The following is a 16,897-nucleotide window of genomic DNA, read 5'->3' on the forward strand; positions in this document are numbered from 1 at the left end:
ATAGTAGGCACACATACACACACACATATAGATGGAATATACATGTATATATGGAAAAATTAAATGAATACAAATAAAAACACACACAAACATAGACACTAATTCATAAAGACAATACAGATTAAAGGCAGATATCTTATTTATTTTTTGAAAGGAGTACAAGAAACCAGTGTTGGTTACATCTGAAAAAATACATCTGAAAAAGCGTGGTCGTCTTATATTCAGGGTCTAGACCAGGGCTATTCAATGAACTTCATTTGAGGGCCGGATTATCGAATTGAACATTTGAAGGGGGCCAAGGGGGTGGGGGGCGTCCCGATGTTTTTCTGGGGGCCTATAAAATTGGAAATTACATTTAAATGCATATTCAGCAGTAAAATTAACTAATATTACCAACAGTAACATCTATAAAAGATTAACATTAGTGCTGTCTGCCATTCAATTAAAAAAATCACACATTTTTTCTGTAATTAATAAAAAATAAATGTGACTAAACGCATATTAATATATTTGTTGTCATATTTTCACACTGAACTTCCAAATTAATATAGAAACAACATAAAGATGGTATATTTTAAATGTGTTAATGGCATCTTTTTACTAACCTACTATTAATGAAGAAGTATCATTGATTCAAATAATATTACTGTCGTCTCTATTAAATACATTTTTTCCTTTAATTTTAGACATTAATTATAGCCATTTAATATTACAGTATAATTGAAATGTTATGATATTATTTTTTAACATTTAATAGGCTTTGAAAAATCTGAAGATGATTGGGGGAAGGGGGGTCGTCTTATATTCGGGTCAATACGGTAATTCACTGCGAATAAAGTGAAGTTAGTTCTGAGAATTTAATTTTTAATTAAATTAATTCTGTTGATATTTTCTTCTACGATGAATTTCAGACATTTTTAAGTGTGACTTGCGTGTGTCTAAATATTGTTGGGCCTTTATATGTCTACATAGTATACAGATTGTTGCATAGACTATTTCATACTGTATTTAATAAAATAACAGGCATTATACAGTAAGTAGCTACATATTACATTCAGGTGCATGCATAAAGGCACACAATATGCATACTACAGTATATGCTGCAGAAAACAGTAAAAGTAGCTAATGTCTGCAAAAAGACAAAAAAGTGACCCCTGGAGGATGAATGTTTGAATTATTATTTTTTATATATATATATATATATATATATATATATCTATGTTGTAAACAAAGATGCAGTGCCAGTTTGAAAGGTTTGGTGTATTAGGTGTGTGTTGCATATGTTATTATCTAACAATCTGTGCCCGAAGGTAATATTCTCTGAAGAAATAGACAAAATTAAGCAAAAATGATTTATAATGCTTGCTCACGTGATGCTGAAGCCTGTTATAAATCTGTTTAGAAATCTTAAAACGAATGAAAGATTGTGTTTATGGACATTATTCACTATTAAACATGATTCATGTGCTGATACGAGCGTATCTGTTACACAAAACACAACCACACAGATTTGCATTATGTACCAGAAAGATGAACAATATTCAAATGCATAAAGGTTTGAAAGAACAAAAGATCATCTTATATAAACTCTCAATATCACAACAGATGTGGATTTATCTCCATACTCTCAGAGCCAGAATAATGGAATGACAAGAAACAGGAAGTAGATGTTTCCTTTCACTGAAACTGTGTGGAAAAACTGATCAAGCAGGACATAACTACAACTGGACACTCGCTGCAGAAATTTCCATGGCTTTTACATTTCAACGACTGGAAACTCCATTTTATAATTCCCTGATATTTCCTGGTTGCTCATGACTTTGGGAGCCTCCAAGTTGCAGTTTATATATTTGCCTAAAACTATAGACAGACAGACTCGTTCCTCACTTAACGAGTGGCTTGATGGGTCACAGACATAATTGTTACAGAAGAAATTGTGTGTCCACCCAGATTGACGTGATTATCACCAGAGCAACAGGCTAATTTCATGCTAACAGATCATTTATTTACCCATGAGAGAAAAACATCGTCTATCATCTTCGGCACATCTTTTCTTGCCTTTAAATCTATGGAGTTTATGCTCTTAATAGTGTAGAGATTTTAGTTTAACTATACTTGAAACACATATGTATATACATCCATACATTTATAATGATAGATAGATATAGAAATAAATAGATAATATTTATTTTGCATTAAATCCTTGACTACTAGTAAACTTTTTTTTCATTAGCTAGACAAATCACACTTAATCTGACAAAAAAAATAAAAAAATTAAATAATTTCTTCTTATACATGAATAAAAAGATAAATCCAAATCACTCATATGAATCAATGCTTCAGTTTCAAATAATTCTTTGGCATCCAACTAAAAAAAAAAGACAAATACAAAAGAAATATATGAAATGTAAGGCATCAGTATTCTCAGATTTGCACAATATATCTCATGAAGTTTCATGTCATGTTGTTGCATAATAAAAACGATCAGTGTTCCATTGATCTGCCTCCTTTCTCCTGTGAAAAAAAAAAAAGGAAATACATGTGACAAATAAATAAAAACATTTAGCATTTAATGGCAAAAATCCGTCTGTGGAGCACAAAAGATGATGTTCGCCAAGAATAACACTTCAAAATGTCAAGGAAAAGCGGTCCATGAGACTCATTTTTGCATGTTCATTATGCAAAAGAGATGCATGAAGATTTGAATGAGTAAACATGACAAAACTCTCACACTTCAGAACTTTGCAATTCGGAGACTAAATCCATTGAAAAGCCAGACGCGTTTCGACACATCTCGTGCTGAACTAAGTATAGCATCAAACCACAGACGGCGAAGAAAAGCCAAACTCTTGCTGGTCAAGAGCAGAAGTTGGACAGACGCTTTCCTGAGTCTGAATTCTGGCTGACTGTGCATTCATGACTCATTTTCCTTTAGCCACATTTTTAAAGAAACACATACAGTATATTACATAAAAAGAGAATGCACGATTATACAAAATGCAGAGTTTTTTAGCACCACTATCCCAGCACTTCCTCTACCACCCCCCCATTCCTCTAAACCCAGCTTCCTGTTGATGTAAAAGAGTCGGATCAGGCTTCCCAACAGAAAGCCGGATGCGAGTCCAATGCTCCGGGCTAAAAATAATATCCCACACAGCTGCGTATGACTATTGAGAATATCTGGCTGAAATGAGCTTATATTTAAATAGTAAGAGAAGCTGCAAGCAACCTCAGGACGAATACACAAATGAGTCGAGACGAAACGTTACAATGATTCTGTATTTGCATTTCTAAAATATAGTTTGAAAACACATTGACTTAATTACTGCTCATCACTCGCTGTTAAAAATACCATGACTGCATACAGAAGTACGCTGTTTTCTATGGAAGCTGGTTTATGCCACGGAATAATTTGTTTTTTTTTAATTAATCTCATAATTTGGACTTTGTTTTTGCAATTCTGAGACAAAAGTCAGTCAATTCTGACCTTTTTTTCCCCCTCGCAATTCTGTTCACATCTTGCAATTCTGACTTTTTTGAAGTTTCTATTTTGCAATTTTTACTCTTAGTTCTATCTTTACATAGAACTGTGAGAAATTTTTTAAAATTTTTGAAACTTTACATTTTTTTTCACAACAGAATAAAAAACAAAAAAAGGTATATTTCTTTATTTATAGTTTATGTCTGACAATTCTGACTTTTCTTCAGTAAATTGTAAATTTATATCTTGCAATTATGACTTTTCTCTCTTTTTTTTCTTCTAAAAAAAGTGGTAATTGTGAGATAAAGTGTCACAATTACCATTTTTTAATGATTATTTGAAAAATATTTAGTTTCTATTGTTACATATTTATTCTACTGACTATATTACCATACTGATAGATGTGTTCTTAATTTGATTATTTATTTTAATCTAATTTTCATTTACTTATTCATTTAATTTTATTATTTTAATATAGTTTAAATAATTTTATGCAATTTTTAAAAAATGTTTAATTCATTTATTGTGTATTGTGGGTGTATTGTTACACCTGTAGTACAAACCAGCACGTTTATGAACATTTATGAATTAATGTATTATGACCAGTTTGCAATATCAATCAGTTTAACAGACAGCTTTTGTACAGCTAAAATAACCAGAAGCATCTGACACCAGAAGACTCGCACATACGTGTTACACGGCTGGTTCTTATGTTATAAGTGAGCTGTGTAAAGCTGTGAGGTGTTTGTCGTCACTCACGTGAACGTGTATCTTTATTCTAGAGCAGGGCGCATGAGCGCGGCTCTCTGAACGGGTTGCTCCCGGCCGGGACGCCGACCAGCAGCGCGTCTTTACTGGCGTTCTGGAGGCAGTACTGCTGTAGATCCGCAGCGGCTTGAGAAACCTGCGTTACAAACACACTCAGATCAAATGGAGAAGGAACTGTGTGTCAAACTCAGAGAAGTCAGTTATTTCTAAATCTGACTGCTTGTCATAATATATGTGCCCTCTATTGCACAAAATTGGAAGAAATTAAACATCCTGATGTCTAGACTCTTAATATAACTTTTCAGTTTTTACAGTGCCAGAAATTTAAATTTTATATATATCTATATGTATGTGTATATATATATATATATATATATATATATATATATATAAATAATTATTAATATTTTTAGAGATTCAAATTATATTGGTGACCATAATCTGCCATAATTGTTTTTGTATTAGTCTAATCTTGAAAAATATCAGACCTTATATTTCTGTTTTCTACTATATATATATACTATATATTATAGTAATTTAATTTCACTGAGTATATGATTTCTTTGTCTGTTTTAATAATAATGTAAAACAGTAATAATAAGCTGTAGCATTATCTGCCTCCAATATCAAACCAAATCAGACCAATAATAATAAGTGAAATTAAACAAACCATAAGGAAGAAGATTGCTCATTCATATCCAGCCATATTCTGCTGCTTTGCTGTATATCATATTTTGGGATATTTGTAAACAGCATTGTCATATTTAATACAATTATCACATCCACACATTTCTGCTTGTTTTGAATGTGAATGAAAATCGTTCTAACAGCTAGGCCTCTCTATTAATAATACTAGACAAACACAAGTAAGAGCAGAAGTAGTGTTAAAGTGTGTTTAATATTATTATTTATCTCATATCTGCAGATGCTGCTATAAACAAACACATAGATGTGAATTAGAAACTTTTAATGATATAAACTGAAGTTTGTTTTGAAATCGCGTCGTGAAGAAGTCCAACATCACTGTATACTGAATGAAAGATCACTTACTTCTGAGTGCTGAGACTTACCTTGATTCTCTCCACGCTGGCTTCGAGTTTGAGCTGCTCGACAGTCCGTTTCATGGTCGTGAGGCTCGAGTTTGAAGACATGATGATGATCCTCAGAGTCAAACTCTCTCAGGACAGATGAAGGACTGTGTCTGATGAGCGTGAGCTGCTTCATCTGTTGATTTCCAGTCAGAAAGTTGCTCTGTGGGCGGGGCTGTGGGCGGGGTCGTGGGCGGGGCCAGTGGGGGTGCGCTGTGTTATCTTGGGCTGAATGTGTACGGAATCAAATCCATGCCAAAAGATGTATCGCAAAAGTAAACACATGTTTGCAAAAGAAAAACACACACACACACACATTTCTGGCACTGTAATGTCATGATGATGCCAGACAACAGGATGGTTTATTTTTTTCCCATTTTGTGCAATATATATATATTTTTTTTGTGCAGTTTTTTTCCCCCAAAACTTTATTATTATTATTTATTTGTTTGCAATACTTTACTGTTTTTAAAATATGTGGCATTGATTCCATAATATTGTCTGTTTTTTTTTTTTTTAAGTTTAGATAATTTTAGAAAATTTTCTGGACATAAACATTTCTTAAAAGCCTTTATTAACATTAACTTTTTAATATAAGCTTTTTGTTAACAGCCTATTTTAGCCTACCTTTTATATAACTGTATGTTTTTATTATTATTTTCCTAACATATTTTATATTATATTGTTTTCTATGATAAATGAATTATTTATTATTATCATGTGTATACAGCGTTTTTTTATTATTATTTTGTTATTTTTATATAATATTTTGTTATTATATATTATATTATATTTCATATTTATAAAAAAATTCATTTAAATGTAAACGAATTATTTAAAAAAAAAAAAAAAACTATGAAATCTGAAGAAAAAAAATATAATCATAAATTATTTGTTTTATTAAATTAAAATTACTTATTTTTTATCGCTTTTGCCACGATGAAGACCTTTATTATGAAATTATTTCCGGTTAGACTGTCATCACAATAGCAGTTTTCACAGTAACTGCTCTCTCTTCCTTCCTTACACTGTCCATCAGTGTAGTGCTCGTCCAACTCGTCCATCATCAGTCATAACATTTATTAATAAAGGTAAAGCGTTTATTCTCGTGACTGCGCGCAGGAGATGTGGCAAGACGTCTTAACGCTCGTGTGTTGCGTGTAGAATACGCGCTTTCACGTGACGATAGCAACGGAGTCGGCGTCCATAGAAACAGGTTTCGTGAAATTAGTTCTCGTTCGATAAATGTGACCCTGGACCACAAAACCAGACATAAGGATCTTTTTTTTTTTTTTTGGGAAAATTGAATAAACTAGCTTTCCATTGATGTATGGTTTGTTAGGATCGGACAATATTTGGCTGAGATACAACTATTTGAAAACCTGGAATCTGAGGGTGCAAAAAAATCAAAACATTGAGAAAATAGTCTTTAAAGTTGTCCAAATGAAGTCCTTAGCAGTGCATATTACTAATCAAAAATTAAGTTTTGATATATTTACGGTAGGAAATGTACAAAATATCTTCATGAAACATGATCTTTATTTAATATCCTAATGATTTTTGGCATAAAAGAGAAATGGATAATTCTGGCCCATACAATGTATGTTTGGCTATTGCTACAAATATACCTGTGCTGCTTATGACTGCTTTTGTGCTCCAGGGTCACAAATGTGAATTAAAAGTTCTGTATTGATTACTATTGCATAAGCCAGTTAAAATAGAGAGAGCTGTGCTGTGTTTTCATGATCTGAAGCTCTCAGACTGATGGAGCTGCTGCCCTTTCTGGAGCCGGAGGAGCGGCCGCAGAGCAGACAGTGGTATCAGCTGCTGTGAATTACTGTTATCTGTGTCTGCGAGTGTGTGTGGGGTGTTTCACAGGCGTCTGTTTCTCTCACAGGTATGTCGTGGTGCCCACAGGAGCCGGTCCTGCTGTTTCTGTGGGTCACACCTGCACATTTCTTCCCTCCAGTGATGCAGGAAAGGGACGGATTGTAATTGTCGGTGGAGCCAATCCTGAAGGCAGCTTCTCTGATTCTTACATTATCAACCTAGGTAGTGCGCTCACTTCAGCGTGCTGCATGAATAGGGTACAAACTGAGTCCTGTTACAGTTTAAAGCAATAAAGGCACAAATCCAGCGTTGCTAAATAAACTAGGAAGCGCAAGGAGTGACACAAACTGTTGAAAGTTTAGAGAAAAATGGTGTGCAAAAAGGTAAAATAAATAATAATATTAAAATAAATTGAAAAAAATGTTAGATTACATTAATTAATTAATAAAATATTAGAATAAAATTGATTAAAATAAACAAATAAAATGTAGATTAAATTAGATTAATACAAATAAGTTAAAATAAATGCAAATAAGATCAAATAATTAAGTAAATAATTTAATAAACAAATAGTAGAAAAGATTTAATAATGCAACTTAACAGAAACAAATTATTTTCCAAATAATACTTTAGACATATTTATTATAATGTTGTATTTTTGAGTATAAATTGGGTGTTTATTCAAGAAACTATATAGATGCCTTTTAAATTTTAGGATCAGGGTCTCTTACATGAGAATGATCATATTTGATCAAAACCCCTGATATGAACCATCTAACATTAAAATGGATTAAAAAATTAAAATTTGTATTTATATATAATATAAGAAAATAATATGTATAATTACATATATTTGTGTATGTTAACATTACTAAGTGCATTGCAAACTAACAATGAACAGTAATATATTTGTAAACTAAAAAAACATGACTAACAAATGCAGAAAAAAACATTCATTGTAAGTTCACAATATGTAATGTATTAGTTAACAGTGTACAAAACTTACAATGTGTTTAATCAACATTAACATTGTAGGTTTAATTTATATAAATGTATTAACTATTTTTTTTAAGTGTCTTTAACCATTATTAATCACCTTTTAGAGTTTATTGCATGTAGTTTCTCAGTTAATCCGAGCCCATGAAATCTGCAGTTATGTAACATAGCCTTGTATTTTTTGCAGATGCTCATGAATGGGACATTCCAGACTGGGTCGGGCTGCAGGCGCGGTATGAACACTGCAGCTTTGTTCCCGAGAGCAACCCGCGAAGTCTGTGGGTGTTTGCTGGAGCCGAGAAGAACGGGAACCGCAACTGTGTTCAAGTGTTGCGCACATCAGGTTATTAAACGCTGAATATTAACATACATGATGTATCACTACTTAATAACATTAGGAATAATGAAGGTTTTTAGTGTTTTTGAAAGAAGTCTCTTCTGCTCAGCAAGGCTGCATTTATTTGATCAAAAATACTGTAAAAATTGCTAAATATTATTCCAATTTAAAACAGCTGTTTTCTATGTGAATATCTGTTAAAATGTAATTTATTTCTGTGATGCAGCGCTGAATTTTCAGCATCATTACTCCAGTCTTCAGTGTCACATGATCTTCAGAAATCATTGATGCATTTTATTTTTCAGGATTCACAGATGAATAGAAAGTTCAATAGAACAGCATTTATTTAAAATAGAAATCTTTGAAATGTTATGCATCTCAAATTTTTGAATGATTACAGTTTCCACAAAATATTGTGCAGCACAACTGTTTTCAACATTGATAATAATCAGAAATGTTTCTCGAGCAGCAAATCAGCATATTAGAATGATTTCTGAAGATCATGTGACACTGAAGACTGGAGCAATGATGCTGAAAATACAGCTGCGCATCACAGAAATAAATTACAGTTTAACAGATATTCACATAGAAAACAGCTGTTTTACATTATAATAATATTTCACAATTTTTACTGTATTTTTGATCAAATAAATGAAGCCTTGCTGAGCAGAAGAGTCTTACAAAACACTGACATATCTGAATTATTTCAAACTATGCTGTATGTTATCTATAATGCTGTATGTCATGCAGCTGATGCTGAAGGCCGTGGTTTGTGGCAGACGGTTCAGGTGAAAGGAGTGGCTCCGACAGTCAGGACGTACCATACGAACTCCGCCTGTGTTGGAGACAGACTCTTTGTGTTTTCTGGAGGAGACGCCGGAGCTTCGCCTGTCACTGATCCTCAGCTCCACGTCTTTGATACGGGTCTGAGAAACACAAAATACTTCAGCAGATTCAGCACTTACACAACTGAAGCATGCATCTCTGAGATACTGTGTTTGTTTGCAGTCAGTGTGACGTGGCTGCAGCCGGAGAGCAGAGGGACGCCTCCTGCGCCGCGACACGGTCACGTGATCACCGCCGTGGGCTCCAACATCTACATACACGGAGGAATGGCTGGAGAGAAGTTCCACAGTGACATGTTTCTACTCAACACCGGTGATAATATTATTCATTATGCAACAAGAACATAAGCACAAAAACAATAAACAAAGCAATTCTACAAATGCATATTATATGTATTACATCATAGAAGGCTCTAACATGCAACTGAATATTTAGAGTTCCTTAAAGAATCCGAATATTTCTCAACATCTTTCTTGACAAAAAATAAAGCTATTTTATTTAGATATGTTCGCTTCCAGAATATAAAATTCCTGAAAATGTACTCTTCCCCGTGTCATCCAAGATGTTCATGTCTTTCTTTCTTCAGTCGCAAAGAAAGGAAGTTTTTTGAGGAAAACATTCCAGGATTTTTCTCCATATAGTGGACTTCAATGGTCGGCAACGATTTGAAAGTCCAAAATGCAGTTTCAGTTAATTCAGTCATTTAATTAAATATAAATTTTTTAAAGAAAATTACAAATCGTTTTGCTAGATAGGACCATTATTCCTCAGGTGGGATCGTGTAGAGTCCATTGAAGCTGCATTTTGGACTGTCCACCATTGAAGTCCACTATATGGAGAAAAATCCTGGAATGTTTTCCTCAAAAAACTTCATTTCTTTGCGACTGAAGAAAGAAAGACATGAACATCTTGGATGACACGGGGAAGAGTACATTTTCAGGAATTATTTATTCTGAAAGTGAACTTATCCTTTTACAAAAAAATACATTTATGATTGGATTTATGACCAAATTGCTCAGATATTTGGTACTCCTCACTGAGTTTGTGCTGCTGTTTTCCTACCAAACTGATGTCACTTCCTGGAAGATGATGTCATTAAGGAAGTGCCCTTTGTTTTCTGAACAAAGAAAAAAAAAATACCGAAAGGGCAAGTGATGCTGAAAATATTAAAACCTATAAATCGATCCAATTAAAACCTAATCTTATTTTTTTAAATATTTTATCCTACACTTTCATCTTTAATAATTAGATTTTAATATTATATATATACACAGTGAGGAAAATAAGTATTTGAATACCCTGCTATTTTGCAAGTTCTCCCACTTAGAAATCATGGAGGGGTCTGAAATTGTCATCGTAGGTGCATGTCCACTGTGAGAGACATAATCTAAAAAAAAAAATCCAGAAATCACAATGTATGATTTTTTAACTATTTATTTGTATGCTACAGCTGCAAATAAGTATTTGAACACCTGAGAAAATCAATGTTAATATTTGGTACAGTAGCCTTTGTTTGCAATTACAGAGGTCAAAGCGTTTCCTGTAGTTTTCACCAGGTTTGCACACACTGCAGGAGGGATTTTGGCCCACTCCTCCACACAGATCTTCTCTAGATCAGTCAGGTTTCTGGCCTGTCGCTGAGAAACAGAGTTTGAGCTCCCTCAAAGATTCTCTATTGGGTTTAGGTCTGGAGACTGGCTAGGCCACGCCAGAACCTTGATATGCTTCTTACAGAGCCACTCCTTGGTTATCCTGGCTGTGTGCTTGGTCATTGTCATGTTGGAAGACCCAGCCTCGACCCATCTTCAATGCTCTAACTGAGGGAAGGAGGTTGTTCCCCAAAATCTCACAATACATGGCCCCGGTCATCCTCTCCTTAATACAGTGCAGTCGCCCTGTCCCATGTGCAGAAAAACACCCCAAAGCATGATGCTACCACCCCATGCTTCACAGTAGGGATGGTGTTCTTGGGATGGTACTCATCATTCTTCTTCCTCCAAACACGTTTAGTGGAATTATGACCAAAAGTTCTATTTTGGTCTCATCTGACCACATGACTTTCTCCCATGACTCCTCTGGATCATCCAAATGGTCATTGGCAAACTTAAGTCGGGCCTGGACATGTGCTGGTTTAAGCAGGGGAACCTTCCGTGCCATGCATGATTTCAAACCATGACGTCTTAGTGTATTACCAACAGTAACCTTGGAAACGGTGGTCCCAGCTCTTTTCAGGTCATTGACCAGCTCCTCCCGTGTAGTTCTGGGCTGATTTCTCACCTTTCTTAGGATCATTGAGACCCCACGGTGAGATCTTGCATGGAGCCCCAGTCCGAGGAGATTGACAGTCATGTTTAGCTTCTTCCATTTTCTAATGATTGCTCCAACAGTGGACCTTTTTCACCAAGCTGCTTGGCAATTTCCCGTAGCCCTTTCCAGCCTTGTGGAGGTGTACAATTTTGTCTCTAGTGTCTTTGGACAGCTCTTTGGTCTTAGCCATGTTAGTAGTTGGATTCTTACTGATTGTATGGGGTGGACAGGTGTCTTTATGCAGCTAACGACCTCAAACAGGTGCATCTAATTTAGGATAATAAATGGAGTGGAGGTGGACATTTTAAAGGCAGACTAACAGGTCTTTGAGGGTCAGAATTCTAGCTGATAGACAGGTGTTCAAATACTTATTTGCAGCTGTATCATACAAATAAATAGTTAAAAATCATACATTGTGATTTCTGGATTTTTTTTTAGATTATGTCTCTCACAGTGGACATGCACCTCGATGACAATTTCAGACCCTCCATGATTTCTAAGTGGGAGAACTTGCAAAATAGCAGGGTGTTCAAATACTTATTTTCCTCACTGTATATATATATATATATATATATATAAAATATTAAACAACTCTTAACATGATTAAAAGCTTTTAAAACAGTTCTAATATTTTATCCTACTATTTTATGTGTAATAATTAGAGTTTAATAAAAATTCTCTCTCTCTCTCTCTCTCTATATATATATATATATATATAAATATATATAGTACTATAAAGTTAATCTTATATTATACATGATGGGGCATAAAAATTTAAAGTTGTATGAATGATCCGGTATATTTTCTTCATTTTCAAGTAGAGACTCAACTGTCCTCATACACATATTGATGTATTTCACTCTTTTCTTCTCTCATATTTTTCAGAAACGATGAAATGGGAGAAGGTGAGAGTTAAAGGAGACGTACCGCCAGGAGTAGCAGCTCATTCATCCGTAACCTTCGGGAAAAACATCTTCATCTTCGGAGGAATGACAGCAGACGGAGCCACAAACGCCATGTACAAGTTTCAGTGCGGTACGATCTCACACGCTTATTATAACAGCTCAAGATTTTGCAGCCTTTTGAATGAATATTCAATATATATCTTGATTTACATAATGCTGTCATAATGAACGACTGAGACTTTTTTTTTTTTTAGGAAATTTGTCAAAATAAAAGCACATTAAAGGGGTCATCGGATGCAAAATTCACTTTTCAAGTTGTTTGAACATAAATGTGTGTTGGAAGTGTGTGTACACATCCATCCTATAATTATAAAAATCCACCCAGTGTTTTTTTTTTTAAATCCCATTTAAAATCCTCTTTCTCAAATCAGGCTGTTCTGAGAGTCCTGTCAGAATGACGTAGTTCTGCACAGACCGCTCCCACGATAGTTGATTGACAAGACCGTCTTACCTTAGACCCGCCCTGAGAGAGCTGAGAGAACTAAGTGAGCTATAAACAGTCCGACCGCCATTGTGTCGACTCCGGTGCAGGGAAGACAAGATGTCTCTGATTAAACGATTGAAGTGTTTTGTTGTTGGATGTAGTGATGAATATAGCAGTCGTCATTTACTCCCGACATCTGAGCCGCTGAAGACGCAGAGGATTAACGTTACTTTCTGCTCGTCACCCCACGGAAGAGAGGGGCGGGGTCAGCAGAGCTCATTAGCATTTAAAGGGACAAGGACTATAATGGCTTGCTAAAAACAGAGCTGATTTTGACAGGTTTAAAGAGGTGTTTTTTACACCAGCATTGAGACATTTAATTATAGACAAGTTATAGACTTTTAATTAAGACCCTAATGAATCATATCAACTTGTGCAAAATGGGCATCCGATGACTCCTTTAAAATAGTGATTTTAGCATCAGTATTCTTTCAGAGTAACAGTTTAAACTTAAGACTTATTTTAGGATCACCGAGATACTTTTATGTTTTTATTAATATTTTGAGTCAGTTTTTTTTTTTCAGCATCCAGCTCTATCACCCTCTAAAAAGACATTTACTGTAGAAAAAACAAACACTGATAACAATGATATTGAAATTCTGGGGAATTTTTTTTCTCCTAACAACAGCCATCTTGAAATTGATCATACCTGAACATACTCAGTCCTCATACTCCACTTCACTTTCATAATCTAAACATCTAATATTGTTCATCATTTTCCATAAAAACAATGCATCAGGAGTAATGCAGCAGTTACTTAGCACTTTGAGCAGCTGTATCAAGTGATAGTTAGATCATTGTAATGAAATGAATAGACACAGAATAGAGTTGCATTTTGAAATAGTAATACTTTGATGTTAAGTTGTGTCATTTTGAACCAGTGATTTTAGTTCAATGAACAAATTATCTTAGGTTTATGTGTATTGTATCCAAGCATTTGAAAAATATGCATTTTGATCATCAGTTGTGAATTATTTGTCTGGAGTTTTGAAAAACGACATGAAGGTTACGATATTAGTGCAAAAATGATTGAATAAAACTGTAATATAAATATAATAACCCTGAAGTGGTGAGAAAAGCAAGCTGTGCACGTCTGATGTAGATCATCAGAACATATAAAGTAAAATCAGTTTTTACTTCTGCTTGCAGACAAACAGCGCTGGACGCTGCTGAGGTTTGACGGAGATCTTCCTCCCAGCAGACTGGATCACTCCATGTGTTTAGTGCCGTGGCGTGTGAAGACGCCTCAAGAACACGCAGCTCAGTCAAGTGACGCAGATGTGGTGCACCTGTGCTTCATCTTCGGAGGAATGGATACACAGGGCGTCATATTCAACGACTGCCTCGTTACTGTGCTGACATGAACGCTGGGCTTTAAAATTCAGTAAACCTCTTACAGCTCAGAACAGTTTTACTGGTTAAACTGTCCAAGATTTGATTTCTTGAAAATCTCTTAAACCTGAATCTGTTTTCAGTGTTAAAAGTATAAAACTAGATATTGTAATTGTTCACCATATGTTTGGTAAATGAGTTGATGACAAACAGGAATCTATGAGAACTGGTTGTTTTTATACTTGTTTACTTGCTGAATTTGTATAAATGTAATGTGTATTAACTTTGACTTTGTACGTACTTGAAAAGCTTCAATCATCAAAAAAGTCAATTTCGTTTTTTTGGTTATAATATTTTTTATAGATTTTTCCAATATATATCACATTTATCAATCCCCCAACCCTTACCGACAAATCCCTAGAGTAGCGTTCATGCTGTCTATTAATTCAGAAAGAAATTGCAGTTTAAAAAATTTAAATAATTAATAAATAAGGGCATACATCTATATACATGTCTACATCAGCCAAAAATCAGATACATAAAACGTATACATACACTCAGAAAAGGGAGGAAAAATAAATAAAATAAATTCAAATCAATGATAGGGCATTATTTAAAAGTGTCAACATAATCAATGAAAATTACCGTTAAGAGATCATGTGTGAATTGGACCTTTTCAAAAATTCCGGTAAATTCGTTCCAGCACTTTACTGGTATGAAATGTTGTAACATAAGCAGTAAATTACCAGTAATCTGCTGTGTGTGAACGCAGAATGAAGATTGAGCAGGTATGAGTTCAGAACGCGGTGACGTCAGACGTTTACTCTGGACCAATCCAGAGCCAAAGAAATTCCAACTTCTATGGCTCTGGGCCAATCATAACATTCTGAGGCAGATGACGCATTTACTGTGTAGTTCAGTTTTGAAGTCGTCTAATACAATGTCTCTGGGCCAAAAGCAGCAGCATCAGTGTGAATGTTTGACACAAAAAAGAAAACGTCAACAAAAACACTGATCGTGTATACATGTTTACAAACTAGGTCATTTCTAGTTAATGATGTCACAGAATTTACCGGTAATTTGAAACCGATGTGTGAATGCTTTACCAGCAGATTTTTGTATTTCGGTAATTTTACCTAAATTTACTGGTATTACTGTGTGAAAGGGGCTAAGGTCTTTGCTGCCCCGCTCAGGGGAAGCGTACAGGTTAAGGGTGAAATGCTCATGACCCTGAGGTACCAATAATCTGCCAGTAAGGATGGATCATGCGGTCAATGGCGTGGATGACGATATAAGGATGATGAGTTTGGATGCAGAATGGAAGGGTGAAGCAAAGAGGAGGTGTAACATCTGCGGCGGGATATTTAAGAATGATTAAAGTGTGACAATTCATCAAGGTAAGTCTAAGTGCAAAGACCAGCTACAGCAATGCAAAGCTTCTAATTCTACCCAGAGATTTATGTCTGAGTTTATTAGCTCTACTTGTCAGTCGGAGGAGGATCAGAGCCAGGAGGCAAACCACCGCGATCTGGACCTCCGTGCTGAAACTGCTCTGAGGGTAGAAGACGTCGAGAGGAAGCCACGGCTGAATTTACCAGCATCAGCAGACCACTGGATGAAGACCTAAGCATTACCTTGGCCTGGATAACATCTTGAGAGGAGATGCAACTAAGAAAATTAAGATCATGGGACAAGATGTGTTTCAGGCAAGCCTAGACAACTTTGGAGTGAAGGAGGGGAAGAAGGTTAAACCACCAGCAGGCCCCTGTAGGAGGCAACATCAGATTGCAGAGTTGTGGAAGGAACTGAGTTTGCTTAGAAGATGATGGCAGAAGGTAGATGAAGAGGGCAAGGAAGCCCTGAACGAACTACGCTTAGAACTGAGAAGGAGATTACTTCAGCTGTGCAAGAAGGAGGTAATTCGCCAGAGAAAAGTCTTCTTTGACAATCCCTCTCGGTTTATAGCTGACCTTCTTGGAAATCCAAAGAGTGGAAAGCTGTTATGTTCAAAGGAAGAAGTGGAGGACCTTCGTATAAGATCTACAAAAACTGCCCAAAGATGCTGAGAGGTTAGCAAAGCTTCTGCAGACTCTTTGGAAGAAGCATCAGGAAGCCTGGCTCTGGACACTGGCTGAGGGCTGCTTTGTTCCTAAGGAGCTGAATTCATCAGGACTTGATCAGTTTCAGGAGATTTCCTTGCTAGATGTCGATGGGAGAGTATTATGATCTATCATCGCTAATATATGCTAATATCTACTCGCCAACGAGTATGTCAACACAAGTGTCCAAAAAGGAGGTGTCCCAGGATACTCGGATGCCTCGAGCACACATCGGTGCAACAAAAGGCGCTTTCACAGCATGTAGTTGTAGGAACTTAGTTCTAAGAACTAGCCAGCAGGGTTATTCCTAGAAAACCAATTCCTCCCTCGGGCTGTTTTCCTGGTTGCACTCGCACCTGCAGCA

At 35.4% G+C, this 16,897-nt stretch overlaps 2 protein-coding genes across 2 annotated transcripts; one reads left to right on the forward strand and one right to left on the reverse strand.

Moving 5' to 3' along the window:
* Positions 1–121: 121 nt before the first annotated feature.
* gng10 (guanine nucleotide binding protein (G protein), gamma 10) lies at positions 122–5,507 on the reverse strand. Its single transcript, XM_058777727.1, has 3 exons — positions 5,320–5,507; positions 4,241–4,385; positions 122–2,514 (listed from the first exon to the last, which is right to left on the reverse strand). Exons 1-2 carry the CDS (start codon positions 5,398–5,400, stop codon positions 4,260–4,262), a joined length of 207 nt encoding a protein of 68 aa, XP_058633710.1. The 5' UTR covers positions 5,401–5,507; the 3' UTR covers positions 122–2,514; positions 4,241–4,259.
* An 825-nt stretch (positions 5,508–6,332) lies between these two features.
* Positions 6,333–14,717, forward strand: rabepk (Rab9 effector protein with kelch motifs). Its single transcript, XM_058776452.1, has 8 exons — positions 6,333–6,553; positions 7,091–7,154; positions 7,235–7,389; positions 8,351–8,506; positions 9,251–9,424; positions 9,509–9,658; positions 12,539–12,688; positions 14,252–14,717. The coding sequence occupies exons 2-8, from the start codon at positions 7,102–7,104 to the stop codon at positions 14,464–14,466; spliced, it is 1,053 nt and encodes a 350-aa protein (XP_058632435.1). The 5' UTR covers positions 6,333–6,553; positions 7,091–7,101; the 3' UTR covers positions 14,467–14,717.
* Positions 14,718–16,897: the final 2,180 nt, after the last annotated feature.

Source organism: Onychostoma macrolepis, chromosome 05, assembly GCF_012432095.1.
Source record: "Onychostoma macrolepis isolate SWU-2019 chromosome 05, ASM1243209v1, whole genome shotgun sequence".
Lineage (NCBI taxonomy): Eukaryota > Metazoa > Chordata > Actinopteri > Cypriniformes > Cyprinidae > Onychostoma > Onychostoma macrolepis.